At 34.3% G+C, this 14,546-nt stretch overlaps 2 protein-coding genes across 2 annotated transcripts; both read left to right on the top strand.

Annotated features, from left to right (window-relative positions):
- Positions 1-3: 3 nt before the first annotated feature.
- On the top strand, positions 4-7,006 carry LOC120345096 (NADH dehydrogenase (ubiquinone) complex I, assembly factor 6-like). Its single transcript, XM_039414490.2, has 8 exons — positions 4-182; positions 459-558; positions 1,588-1,767; positions 2,612-2,714; positions 3,676-3,809; positions 4,758-4,838; positions 4,983-5,060; positions 6,381-7,006. Exons 1-8 carry the CDS (start codon positions 34-36, stop codon positions 6,507-6,509), a joined length of 954 nt encoding a protein of 317 aa, XP_039270424.2. The 5' UTR covers positions 4-33; the 3' UTR covers positions 6,510-7,006.
- Positions 7,007-8,568: 1,562 nt separating this feature from the next.
- LOC120344491 (deoxynucleoside triphosphate triphosphohydrolase SAMHD1-like) lies at positions 8,569-13,074 on the top strand. The gene has a single exon (XM_039413735.2). The coding sequence runs from the start codon at positions 8,667-8,669 to the stop codon at positions 10,305-10,307; it is 1,641 nt and encodes a 546-aa protein (XP_039269669.2). The 5' UTR covers positions 8,569-8,666; the 3' UTR covers positions 10,308-13,074.
- The last annotated feature ends 1,472 nt before the right edge of the window (positions 13,075-14,546 follow it).

The following is a 14,546-nucleotide window of genomic DNA, read 5'->3' as shown; positions in this document are numbered from 1 at the left end:
GTAGTTATTGAGTATAGATTGTAAAAGGAAAAAATGAATACTGTGATTCGATCGTACTGGTTAAACCTGCAGAAATGTGGAACAAATTATTCAAATAATTTAACCAAAAGACTATTGAATTCACAAAACCAAAAGACATCATCAAGTCAAAGTCATGAAGTATATTGTATGGAACTTGGGAGGTATGTTGGACATGATATATTCAATTATCTGAGATGAATAACCTTTGAATTTTTTTGAGACTCTGTGCTACTTTGTGCTTATGATCAAAAAGCAGTTTCTATTACAAGTTGAAGGACCGTTGTAAAACCCATGTAGCTTATGTCACAATTTTTGGAAATAAACTTCATCGTTTTTCTGTCGTTAGGTAATCAGAAATGTCTTCGCAGTGGGTGTTCGTATTGAGTGAAGATGACAATTTGTATTCGTCTGTTTTTTACATATTTTCTCTATTTCAGGAAGAGGGATTGGGAAGGTTATATAGCATCACTTCTGCTTCCAAAATCGTCCAGGAGATCCGTGTTTGCGATTCGAGCTTTCAACTCAGAACTTTCACAGGTCGTCGACCTTCACTGGTAATTGTTATCATGAATTTTGTTTCGGGTTGACAATGATTTGAATGCAGTGGAAATTTCAGGCAAAATTGATTGGAATAATTCATTACTATCATTATACACTAAGCTTTTTTGCGTTTTCAATCAGTAGCGCTGTCAACCACCTCAGAGTTCCTCTAGTTTTCATCCAACTCCGAAAGTCTATATTAATATGTGTATTTGTTTAAATATAACGAAATACCTATTAGGTTAGCCACTATTATTGAACTTGCTAAAATTTAAAGATAATTTTGTTTTACCATTTTAAGGTTTGCTATAATATAAATATATATGTATAGTTTATACAATTCAGTCAATAAATGGAAGGTTTACTATTACACTGGGGTTCCTTGGGCATCTGAAATGTCTCATTGGGGTACCTCTCGGCTAACAAGGTTGAAAACCACTGCTGTATTGCATATATATGGTTGGTCACCCCTCTTTTTGGAGTAGATGCATTGGAAATGAAACAGACACACTACGAACAGAAAACAATCAAAGAACTGATGTGGCATTGCCCCATATATACATAAGTGAACCAAAAACAAACAGAACACAGAAGTTCCCTAATTACTTCTATGAAAATTGAAGAAATTATTTTAACACTTGAACTCCTGTTCCTGTGTGATTGTACCCAAAAGTTTCAGTAATTTAGGATGCCTCACCTAAAATCCATTTTCTCTCTAGAATATGTTCCAAATGACCTTGGTTTTATTTTTGGGGTCACTCAGTAGTAACTTGTATCTATCTGCCTTGGCGGGCATCAAAGCACATAAACCAATCTTTGCTGTTATTTGCTAAGAAATTATAATGTGATTATTGATTGAGAAGTTTTCCAAGAAGGCTTACATATATCAGAGTTCAGAGCTGGAGTCTGAGTTCCAACTTGGTTTGAGTCGATTGTAGATATTCTCCCGTCTATACCCTGATACAATATGATAACTTTCATTCATTCAGTGGTTAAAAAACTTTTTTACCTTTTCTCTGCCTCTAGATCGGTGGTTCAGTATCAGAAGTAGCTATCGGACACATGAGACTGCATTTCTGGAAACAATGCTTAGAATCAGTTTATGATGGGAAACCACCAGAGTCTCCTGTAGCACTTGAACTACACAGAGCAATCACAGCTCATAATCTTTCAAAAATATGGATGAAACGAATGATAGAAGCAAGAGTGAGCAATTTATATATCAGTTTGGTATCGTGATTCTGCATTGGGATTAATTGTGACTTGCATAATTTTTTATATGATGTATTTGTATGCCTTTCGTCGCCCCAAACTAGCCCGAAAGTAAATGCTATAGTTTCTTAGTTTGTACCGAAAAGTACAAGTACCGAAATCTTACCGGTTCGGCATTGCCTTGCCCAATTTATTTCACCCTGGGTGGAGTGATGTGCATGGGGTTTTAACCTGCGATGACATCATATGCTTCTAACGCTTTACTCATCATGTGGTTATCTGCATAATCAACTCTGTTTCATACTTAGAGGAACTTTTTGATTTTGAAACCCCTAGCCCCAACCTTTAATACAGGAGGGACAGATACAAACCGCACCTTTATTTAACATAAGCTTTCTAGTCATTTCTGTTCGCTTCGCACAAGCTAGCCGTTAGGGCTGTGCATCGTCATAGGCATAGATAATAAATTGGACTTGGGTATAGGCCTTGAAACACAATGGGAATGGAATTACCTGCACATACCAGATTTAACTAAATTAAAAACTCGTTTCGCGGGCTGCACAATCCTGTTGGCCGGATTATGCCTGTTGCCGTAGGTGCACACCCCTACCCTAGCCTATTACTACAATATTTACTTCAATACTTACCATATTACCTTATTTTGTTTGATGAAAGTATTTTCTGAAAGTATTTTCCTTGGCACTGACCATGACCATAGATATTTTGTGAATCGAAATGTCTTTGAAATTATCAGAATATGAGAAATGAATTTGTTAATGTGTTCGTTCATTTATTCAACTGTAATTGGTAACTAAGCGATGACTTTTTCTATTGAAAGGAAGACTACATTGAGGGTCAAGGATTTAAAAGTATTCGAGAATTAGAAGATTATGCTGACAACACTTCCACTGCTCAACTTTGTCTAACATTACAATGCTTAGGTAACTTATAATATAAGTTTAGTATATAGAAATGGTACAATAGGAAGGAATTAACCCAAGTCACAATATGTTTCTGTTTCGGAAATATCAGAATATCTAAATTGATTGATTTATTCCTATTCGTTTTGTCTGATTTCATGAAATCTTTGAAATCAGCTCGGCAGTTCGTGCATCATGCCAGGTGCTTAGAATATCGAATTTTATGGACCAAGAGCATCGTCAATAAATTGTTTCGATTGGAGTTTTATCCATACATAAGATGCATCGGGCTGTAAGACGCAATGGTTTTTCAGGATCGGGTTACGATACAAGGCTCATTCAACAAAAAATCTCAATATTTTATTCGTAAGAAACATACTATTGTTTGTAACTGTGTTTTTAAAAGAATAGTATTGGTTTTGAGTGTAGGCAATAAAGCATAAAGCACTACCTGATCCATGGGCGCACCAGCATTTGAGGAGCACGATCGATTTCTGATAGAAAAAGGGTTTAAAGCGTGCCTTATGCTTGCCATCATACCCTGTGCTGTGTGCATTCCCAGGTTCACGTACCATAATTATGTGAGGTAGAGAGTTGGCAATTGCCATGATGTAGGGGAGATGCTAACTTGATTTAAACCGACATTCTGTTAATGAAATAAATAGATTTTTCTTTGATAGACAATCTATACCTTTTGAATATAGGAATTAGGAACATGCATTCTTGATGTTGCAATATCTCGAATTACAAATGGTTATAACAGTGTTTCTTAAACTAGCAATGGCTTTTACTAGGTACCATTTGCAATGACTACCAAATAGTATTTTTTTTGTTTGTTGCCTTTCCATTATTATTACGTGCCGGACTGATGGAAATGCCTCAGAGCAAAACCAGGTATTTTTATAGATTTCACAGATAATCCAAATTTGAGTACCACTCACTGGTTTAGAATATCGGTCAAGATATTATCAATTTTTCTTAGGTATCGAAGATGTTAACAGCGATCATGTAGCGAGTCACATTGGTAAAGCGCAAGGTATTATAACCACCATCAGATCTACACCATATCATGCTGCCAGAAGAAAAGTTCAATTACCGACAGAATTTTTTTCAAAAGTATGTTTCTGTTACTGATCAAATGTTTACAAAACTAAAATGGTTGAATGGTGGTTTCTCGAATTTTTTTTTTCGAATTAGTTCTTCAGCATTGGTGATAATCTTCTGCATTCTTCTTACTCCTTCTGAGCTTGCTTAAATCAGAGTCAAAATTTTGAACTCTCTATCGAGAGTGGGAAATCGAAACCAAATTAAAAATATGGCTGGCCAATGTCAAATTTTATAGTCGAAAATTTGATAACTGAAAATTTGGAATGGAAATATATTTAATTCAAACTCAGAAATGGACGAGATATTCCCGAATTGAGTTGTCTTTCACACCCCTGAATTATACGTTCAGATTCATTAGAAAATTTTTTCATGGCTTTTTTCATATTCTTCAAATTATCGCACCGTGCTGAGCGATGAGAAAAGCGTGTTATCTTGCTTCTGTGGTTCGGTATCTCCATACTGCTGGTCGGTTATATAGATTCGTTTACCATCGAGTCCATGCATCTGAAATGAATAACTGGTTAACTAATTCCATGCCTGAGATGGACTGGTAATTGGACAAGAGGACATGGTTCATTATATCTTCTGCCTCATTGCCTTTCACATCACATTTCTGTTGGGCGTTATTTGAGCAGTTACGGTGTTCATTTCACTAGACCCGTTATTTTTATGTGTATAAGTGTCATATTTTGCTCATGATGAACAAATACAGTATACTGACGAAACTGGGGTCTTTCTGTTGTAACGTTAGCGAAGTTAGACTGCTGACTGTGCGCGTGTAAATTTTTGAATTTTATTGCCTTTCCTGTCCCCTGGGATACATATAAAATTTCCACTTATTTTATTTTAAGCAATTATACTAACCAATGCTGAAAATATATTATTGTTGACGCTCTATGAATTACTTGGAGACGTTTACAGCATTGTTTATAATATCATTCTTCTGTTGTTTCATAGCATTTAGTCTCACAAGAACAAATTTTTCGAGGGAGTGAGGAACAAAATGTTCGAGATTTAATTTATGATCTCGCAAGCCAGGTAAGCAAAATATGACTTTTTAAGTTTATCAAATTTTATCATGGTTCGATATCAGTAAAAAGTAGTATTTAACATAGGGCAATCCAATCACATGTAAATATAAAATTGTTTTGATTTTTTATTTCACTTTGCATATTTTTGCAGGCTCATATCCACCTTCAACATGCACGAGATATTGCTATAAAAATCCCAAGGAAAGCAAAAATTGCTTTTTTAAATACAGTAAGTAGAGGAATCAATTGTTCTGCATTTTGTTAGTCTTATACTTATAACAAATGCTTGTGAATCCCAGTAATTAATTACACATTACCTAATTTGGAGCAATTTTCATTCACATCGAATAGTGCACTATTATCAACCTGGTATATAAGGTTGGAATTAAGCTGGAGTCAAGAGTCTGTGCTAGAATCAACAGTAAACTTAAAAACTCAAAAGCATAGACTTTCTGAAAAGTCTATTTAAAAAGCATTGTGTATGCCACTGGTTCAATTCTTACCAATTTAACATGTACAATGTAATCGATTTTGTTATTCATAAAAGTCAACCAGAATATATATTATTATATCAAGCCACAAACTCTTTGTGGTTGCCTTTATGGATCTCACGAAGGAAACGCGGTATCTTCTCAAATAACGCCAAACACAAATGTGGTGTAAAAATGAGTGCTTTAAGACAGCGGTCGGCAACCTTTTGTCACTCTGGGCCAACATCAAAGGTTGCAAGTCATTGCAAGCCGCACATATTTTTAGAAAGTTAAAAATCGAACGGATGAGCGATGAATCACTTTTTCACACAGATCAGAAGTTAAATTTTAAGCAGCGCGCGAAAACTGACCATTTGAATATTTTCTGCGCCAATAAACCATTTGCACTCAGCATCAACTTTCCTGCGTTTTGCTGCCATTTGTCTAATTATATTTAAATTAATTAATCGCGTAATTGTGAATTATATACTTGTTAGGTTATAATATAATTTAAGTCAACACGTGTCTCAAAATAAATTCTTTTACTAAAGAATATAGTCGTCAAAACAGCTGTTTTGTTACTATAATTAGGCGTCGCGGGCCGGAGGTTGTTGACCCCTGCTTTAAAAGTTTAATAAGTGCTTAAATAACGCCAAATAAAAATCTCATGTGAAAATTTAGCCAAAATTTTCATTTTAAATAAAAAATAAAAGTACAACTTGCGTGAACACAAGACCCTAAATGGCATGGTTTGATTTAAACTAAACGCGTGTTTCAAAAATATATTTCTGGGACAAACACACTTTTTTATTACAATAAAATTTCACATCACATTTTTGTTGACGTTATTTGGGCAGTTACAGCGTTTACTTCACTAGACGCGCCCGTTTTAGTCAAGGTCAGACATATTTTCCCTAGTACATGAATGAGATCGGACTGTTACTGGTGAGTTTAATGTAGCAATGTGCCTGATGAGACATGATGATAAATAACTAGTTTTGATTCTTCCATGACTTCCAACTAAGTGACCTGCCTAAAAGCAACTGCAATAAAATTGAATCGATTCCATTATTTTGCAGGCCTCTATGGACTGGTATCTGGAACGTTTGAGACTGGGAGATTTTAATGTTTTTCATCCACATCTACAGCGACGCAATGATAAATTACCGTTTACTGTTTTTTGTAAATTTGTGTTGAAAAAAGTTTGAAAGTTTGCATATCTTAAAATATAATTGTCTTTTTGTTGGTGGTTGGTAGAGATAGGTTTAGTGACTCACAACCAATTTTTCAAGTGGCCAACGTTTTTTTTTAATTAATTTTGGATACCTGATAATAAAGATAGGATTCACGTATTTATTCCGGGGGAGAGGAAAGACATTTAGACAGCCTAATCATATCGCGAAATTTGAGGTCAGGCAGACATTGCAATCAAATTACAACGGCTTCAATTCCACGAAGTACGAGACTGAAATTCAAAGCTGGTACTGGTTGCAGGTATGAGTCAATAAGTATGACGTCAGGAGGTATAAAATTAATGCGACTTACCTATATGCTAAATTCCTCGAATATGAAGAAAGTAGACTCGTATACAGCGCTATCAACGTCTAAAAATAATACCGACCGCGATCTCGAACTAGTTCAGCAATCTCGCACATCGTTCTCCCATAAGATTCAAAACTGCGAAGCAGAACGACGTAATATGTGTTTCAAACAGCCGACCGTTGAAAATATTACATTGGTGTGCGTACTACTAATTGAAACTCTCAGTACTGCCTTTATATAAAATTTGTTACCGGTATTTTATATGGTCGAGCAGCCAAGTGACCTGTGGAAAATGTTGCTACATAAGGGGGCGTGTTAGAGCAAGCAAAATCAGCAAAATAACCCCTACGTCGCCTGATTTCAAAAGTCTGAATGTCTTGTCTTATTCAAATGACTCGAACGGGTTTGCTGCGATCACGTATAGACGTAGGTAGGGCATTTATAGTTTTGTACGGTACCGGTAGTTTAGGTATTTCTGTTAACGTTTCGCATGTACATAAGTATAAATTTTTTTCGACTCCATAATAGCATAATAGACGATGAAATAATTGTATGTATTTATGTATGTTTATTCGTCTCGTAAAAACAATATAAAAGAGTTAGTAATTATCAATACTGAAGACGGGATGTATGCACAAGATCATAATGGACTAAAACACGCGAATGTGCGGCATGCACCCTCTAATAAATCTAATTGATAAAAACAAAACTGATTATAGAATCGGTAGAGCAAATTTAACCTCAAGTAAGGTTTGAGGTTGTCTCCTGCCAGACGTCAGCTTTTTGTAAGACTTCTGTGTCCATGTGCAGCGGTGTTAGTGTTTGGTACGGGTATGAGCCTCTAAATATTCAAAGATGGCAGAGGTGATATGTACGGTACTGTACTTATCAGTACCTGCATGGTAATATACCGGTACCGTATTGCTGTATCTGTGTATTGTAATACTGTAATACAGTAATTTGGAGCGGCGGTGTGGCTCAACAGGCCAGACAGGCTGAGCGTTAGAAATACGCTCGCCACCGCACCTCTAATTACTCTGTGTGGGTTCGTAGGTTCGAATCCCATGCAGAGATGGTTATGTGCGAGACGATTGCTGGACTCCTCGCCGTCGTTGGGTGGTTCACGTAACCGCTGGTCGGTTACAGCTTCCTCCACCACCAAGTCAATGCTTCCGAAAACAAACAATATAACTAATCCCATACCCGACTTGGAATGGTAACCGGACGAGAGGCCTTGGTTCGCCATATGGATAAGCCGTCTTATCGACTTTTCATCTCCCCGCGATAAATATGTAAATCCTACCGTACCGGTCAGCCAGCCGGTATACCGGTACAGTAGGCAGGTAGGCTACCATATTAATCTGAAAATATACAACAACATGCCTATACGACCAGCCTAGCAATAAAATATTATGAAGATAGCGATCTTCAAAACGAATTCCTTCACTTAACTTAAACCCTAATTCTAAGACATTTTTTCACTTTGTTTTTTAATACTCTTTTAACAGTTTGAGGATAAACTGATAAATGGAAATTCAGCAAATCTGTGAGAAATTTCTGTAATAATTCAGATTATCATTAGTCTGTAAGTGAGGTAAATATACAAAACTGCAAAATTCAATTCGTTTACTTGCAGACTTGGTGGGTTGAAAGCCAGAAGGCAGACTTTTTATTAAAAATAACTGTTTGATGAAATGCTAGCTTTATATCTGTATATGTTATAATCATGAAACTTTTGCTTCTTAGCTTTTACAGGTTAAGGTATTGTACTTTATAAATCTGAATGCTAATAACTAGAACAGTTTAAAATACCTTACGGGAATATGGAAGATAATCAACTATTTGAAACTGTTGGAAATGGTGGCAATGATTTATTAAGTAATATTTTGGATGATGATGATGACATTACTTTAAGTCAAGAGAGTCAAGTCAGTGTTCACTTTGTAAATAATGATGATGATGATTCTGTCAGCGATTCAGTTGTATACAAAGTTTTTAATGACCCTATTCACGGTCATATTATGCTGCACCCACTTTTAGTGAAAATTATTGACACCCCCCAGTTTCAACGCCTTCGCAATGTGAAACAACTTGGCGCTACTTATTTTGTCTATCCTGGTGGTTCACACAATCGTTTTGAACACTGTATTGGCACTTCACACTTAGCTGGTAAGTTAGCAAGATTACTTCAAAAGAATCAGAGAAGTTTGAATATTACTAATACGGATGTTCTATGTGTTGAAATGGCGGGATTGTGTCATGATCTAGGTCATGGCCCATTTTCTCACATGTTTGATGGGCGTTTTTTACCTAGTGTTAAACCGAACTCGACATGGACGCATGAAAAAGGTTCATGCATGATGATCGATCATTTAATCAAAGCAAATTGTTTAGAATCTCAATTTGATATGTATGGCATAACTCAAACCGATGTAACATTTGTGAAAGAGATGATTGCTGGTGTGGATAGATCTGTAACAAATGGTATTTGGCCATATAAAGGTCGTGGTGAAGATAAAAGTTTTCTTTATGAAATCGTATCAAATGAGAGAAACAAGGTAGATGTCGATAAATGGGATTATTTTGCTAGAGATTGTTATCATCTTGGAATTCGTAATAGTTTTGATCACAATCGATTTATGCAGTTCATCAAAGTTTTAAAAGTAGAAGGTGAACGGTTACAAATTTGTGCAAGAGACAAAGAAAGTTACAATCTATATGAGATGTTTCACACTCGAAGTGTTTTACACCGCAGGGCATACCAACATAGAGTTGCCAATGCTATTGACCACATGATTTGTGACGCTATGGTTCTCGCGGAGCCGTATATAAAATATGTTGGTACCGGTGGAGTAGAATGCTCGGTCTCTGAATGTGTTAATGATCCAGTTGCTTTTACGAAACTGAATGATAATATTTTTGATAAAATTTTACACTCAAATGAAAAACAGTTGGAACCGGCTCGCAAAATTTTGGAAAGAATTTTAAGAAGGCAACTATATCAAATCATTGGGGCAGCAAGGCCTATCTCGCCTATGAAATTAGACGAAGTATGCGATCAAATTGCTGCATTCGATACATCTGGAATACTGATGAAAGGTGACTTGATTGCAAATACCACAAAGTTCAGCTATGGTATGCATGATAAAAATCCGATAGATTCATTCAAGTTTTTCTCAAAATCAGATCCTGGGAAACCATATCATATTCGTAAGGAAGATGTTTCACCTATGCTACCCGATGTATTCGAAGAATCTGAGATTCAAATTTATTGCATAAGTGATGACAAGGTTGATGCGAGTCTTAATTGTTTCAAATTATGGTGTGCAAAGATGAAGCTACAACCTAAATCTGTTGTTAATGACACAGGCTCTTTAACTCCCATGAAACGACCTAAGCCATTGTCAGGCCATAATGGTCATATTTCACAAGATAAGAGAAGAAAAGTACCTTATAAATTTTAAGTTTGTTCGTTAGTTTTAAAGAAACATTAGTTCTTAATCCATTTATTTACTTGTAATACATTTATTTTCTTGTTCTTTACTTTATTTAACTTTATCAATATTACTCTATGGTAATGTATTTAATTGTTGATATATTGCTTATATTTCTCCCATATTATAATACTTTACGTAATACTATTTTATTAAATCTGGGAAACTTATTCTGCCACTGCATTTTTGCCAAATAAATAGATCATTTTAGTACAAATCTCCCACAATTGTTAAAAAAAATTGGGGAAAATTTTTTTGTTTTCTCAAATTCATTTCAGTGATTTTTCTTGTGTGTAGTGTATGATTTTTGAGAGTTTGTGATGTTTCTTAATAATCTTTCTGATAAATTGTTCTCGACAATAAATCGAGCGTAAGCCGTTTTGAATTGAAGACTTGTCTTTGGTTTAATGAATATGGGCTGAAAATGTTACACAAGTATACCCAAGACACCATGAGATACCCTAATTAAAATCATTGTAAATTTTAATTTGTGTAATTAACTTTAAAGTGGACTAATAATATTTTTAATGCCTTCATTAAACTCTGCTGTATTACTGATATTGATTTTAACTATTTGACTTCAAAAGCATCCATGATTGCCTCAAGCTTTTTATATTGTATGTATATATATAAAAATATTCAATTTTGAAATGAAATATTATTGAAGCTGATTTTATTTTTCCTGATTTATTCTGAGCAGTATTCTCACCTCGTTATCAAAATCTTCAAATTTTGCTTTATTCTAATTACTGTCATTAGGAACTATAGGAAGTAATAATTAATAAAATAATTGGTGTAATAAAATAATAATTGTAATCAATCAGATCACATATTCAAAAGTGTTTAATTTCATTTGAAAATAATTTTTGCTTTTTTTTTTACATAGTTAAAAATCTAAAAGTGGAATTTCAGAACTTTGCTGCTCATATTATTTTAGGTGTACAGAGCTTTACCTCTTTAATGAGTACCATACTGTCATTATTGAATTAAAACAATCCATTGCCACCCCAAATTTTGATAAAAAACTTAGCAAAGTATGTGCTACCCCTGCCTTACAGACAAAGAAAAATAATTAACATTTGGTATATCATTTAAGTTAAATTATTAAAAAATTAAAAGTGACTTCTAATGATTTGATTTGAAAAATAAATGCTGTTACAAGACAATAGTATTTTCACTTTCAATACTTCCCTTCAAAAATATTCTGCTATAAATATTATAATTTTTTTATTAATTTGAATTTTGGACTGACATTTTATGATATGATTTAATTTATGTAACAATATTTTTGGTGTTTTTAATTTTTAAAGTTTTAGTACTCTTTCTTGCATCTTTCTGCTATTATTTATATGATTTTCTTTTCGCATAATTTTCTTATTTTTTGTATATTATCTATCATACTGTTAGCCAGATGGGCTGCAAATTTCCTAATATAGGGTGGACTATTTATTTGCAATTTCTTCTGTTCTTTTTTTTTCATACATGGGTTATAAAATTATAAAAAGCATATTATGTTTCTCTCTATTAGTCAACTTTGACAGAAACAAATTTTATTCTTCAGACTGTGTCTATTACAGAACATGTTACTTTGTTAAACATCTATTTGTAAATGGTGGATTTGAGATTCAAAAAATATGGCAAGTTTTCTGAAATCAGTATTTCTATACAATTCGGTATATGAAAATTTTTTTGAGAATTTATAGAAATAGGGTCATTTGAAAAAATCATTTTATCAATCTTCATTTATAATCGCTGCATATGTTTTGATTGGTATCGACAGACACACAAAGAAAACAACAAAATACAGTAATTTTCGAGTTTTAATACATATTATGCCAAAGTGATTGGACTAATGACTAATGGACATGTCAACCCCACTCTGTGATTTTCCAGTCAGAGCGTATCTATCAGTAGCCCATATTTGGTGTTGGTACAGTGAGGGTAGTTCCAGCTACTGGTCGATTTTTGAACATTGCTACATTCATAAATACAAAGGATTGAATAATGGTTGCAGCATGCTGAATTGTAACCTAATAACATATTTTATTCTCGTGGATAATTGATTGATACGATATAATTTTGTCCAATTATACATTGGTGATGAACAAATTTTTCTGAAAGATTATTTATATGCATAGTTATTTTATTCTTGCCTATTTAAATCTTTATTAAAAAAGCATTGTTTGGCTTAGGGAGTCAACAATGCTTTTAGTTCAAATGTGCATTAGCATATTTATAGGAATTTATTTTTTGTTATTAAGAATTATTATTGGTCGATGGCTGGCTTTGTCGATTTCACAGTGCCTTGTAAACAGAATCATATTTGAATTCGGACCAAAACTTATCAAATTATACAGGTATGACGTTTTTACGTAATTGCGAGCCAGCTTTTATTCCCAGTGGTCAAAAAATTAAATTCATTCACTTATGGAATCAATTAATTTTAATGGATAGACGTTTGACACCAACCTCGCTACTTAACATTGATATATGATATATAATACATTTGGAACTGGGATTTATTCTGTGTAAGATTGACTAATAGATTGACTAACTATATAGAAGTTTAATCCCAGCTATTTTGTCCAACCTTGATTTTGTACTATCAATTTTGAATTATTGATATTTTTTCGACGGCGAAATTGTAAGCATGCATCATACTATGCGCAAATATTGCAGAACATTCCACTTTCTTATAATAAATACAATTTCAAATATATGGAGCATCCTTCATTTATCAACTTCTTTTTTGTCAAATGGTTTTGTGTAGGAAATATTAGGAATATTAACTGGCTTTCTCCGACAAATATCCAGATTTTCACGAAAATTGTAACTTGTAAAATTTTTCTGCTTCATACACCCGTCTTTGAAACGACTTTCCCAATCTTGAGCGGTGCTGGACGCTAGCACAGTATCCGTCCTTTTAGTTAATTAACAAGTTCTTATTTGTCATATTTGAATGCGGATGTACACCATTTTGGACAAACGGATGATCATCCGAAATAGATATGCGAATATTCAGGTACCGTCTTCAAGTTCTGCGTGGCATAGGACATCTGTTGGATTTTTAAGCCCCACGACGCTTGAGAACGTGGGCTTCAACAGTTTTCCCATCCCTATCGGTGGCACACAACAAGTATACGTTTATTATTGAGCTACATTTGCCATCTAACCAAAATCAAATCTCAGAAAATCTCCAAATACAGAAAGTGAATGAAAATATTTACGGAAAGCACTCAAATTGAGTTCCTAGTTTGTGCATAACAATATTATATTCTGTATATCAATATGCCCTCGTTGAGTTCATTTATTTTTTCCTATAACGCGTTGAGGATGTCGGCTTTAGGTAGGGTTAAACACACATCCAATCGATGTATGTTGTTTTTATTTTAATGTGAGATATTAAGATTATTTGACTAAAATGATGAGCTTAATTACTATTGACTATGATTTTCAGCAAATTTGAAACCGAAATGTCGAAATGATATAAAACAACCGCGTAGGCTATATATCCGCTGCCAAATGACCCTGTCAATTACATTCAACAATTCTGTAGTTCGGTATAACGAGATGTCGATTTTTGATAAAAGCTGTTTTGGTGTTGAATAATCATTGGAGTAACACGTGGTAATTAGTTCGTGTCTGAGAAGTCCGAATTGAGTAACGCCATACACAGGTACATGTATATCTATACTTGTATCTATTCAAGTCTATTGCGACGATATGCTGAAATCTCATTCAAGTTTTACTATGAGTAGGGCTGCCAACCGTCATTTATTTCAAAGGAAAGTTGCTTTTACTATAAGAGTTGCAAAACATTTAACTGTAAATAAAATATTAAATATTTACCGTATAGCAGGGGTGGCCAACCTGCTTTCGACTACGATCGACTGAAATGCTCAAAATAGATCGCGATCGACTGATCGGTAATAAGGTCCTACACAAAAATGAATGGGCACTGGATGTGCAGATACCTTGCACACACCCATACAAAAAATTCCACCGATGCCAATAAGAAGGCTTTGTGGGCACATTATTATTAAAATCGACACAAAATTTGTATTTTTTTGTGTTCCATTCAAATTGTTGCGACTTATCGATTTCGATCGGTAACTATGTTGATAGGTAATTGTCTGTTTGTTTGTTTCAATTTCGTATACTACTCGATATCTCACGAAAGCGGGGTTGAATCTCCTCAAAATTTTGCAT

Source organism: Styela clava, chromosome 5, assembly GCF_964204865.1.
Source record: "Styela clava chromosome 5, kaStyClav1.hap1.2, whole genome shotgun sequence".
NCBI lineage: Eukaryota > Metazoa > Chordata > Ascidiacea > Stolidobranchia > Styelidae > Styela > Styela clava.
This window is presented reverse-complemented; position numbering and strand designations above follow the sequence as displayed.

Bases quoted from the DNA above. Each gene is read 5' to 3' on its own strand.
- LOC120345096 (XM_039414490.2), top strand. From the start codon at position 34: ATGAATACTGTGATTCGATCGTACTGGTTAAACCTGCAGAAATGTGGA. The intron at 1,768-2,611 runs GTGAGCAATTTA...TTCTATTGAAAG, and splicing joins AACGAATGATAGAAGCAAGA to GAAGACTACATTGAGGGTCA. The intron at 4,839-4,982 runs GTAAGCAAAATA...ATATTTTTGCAG, and splicing joins TTTATGATCTCGCAAGCCAG to GCTCATATCCACCTTCAACA.
- LOC120344491 (XM_039413735.2), top strand. From the start codon at position 8,667: ATGGAAGATAATCAACTATTTGAAACTGTTGGAAATGGTGGCAATGAT.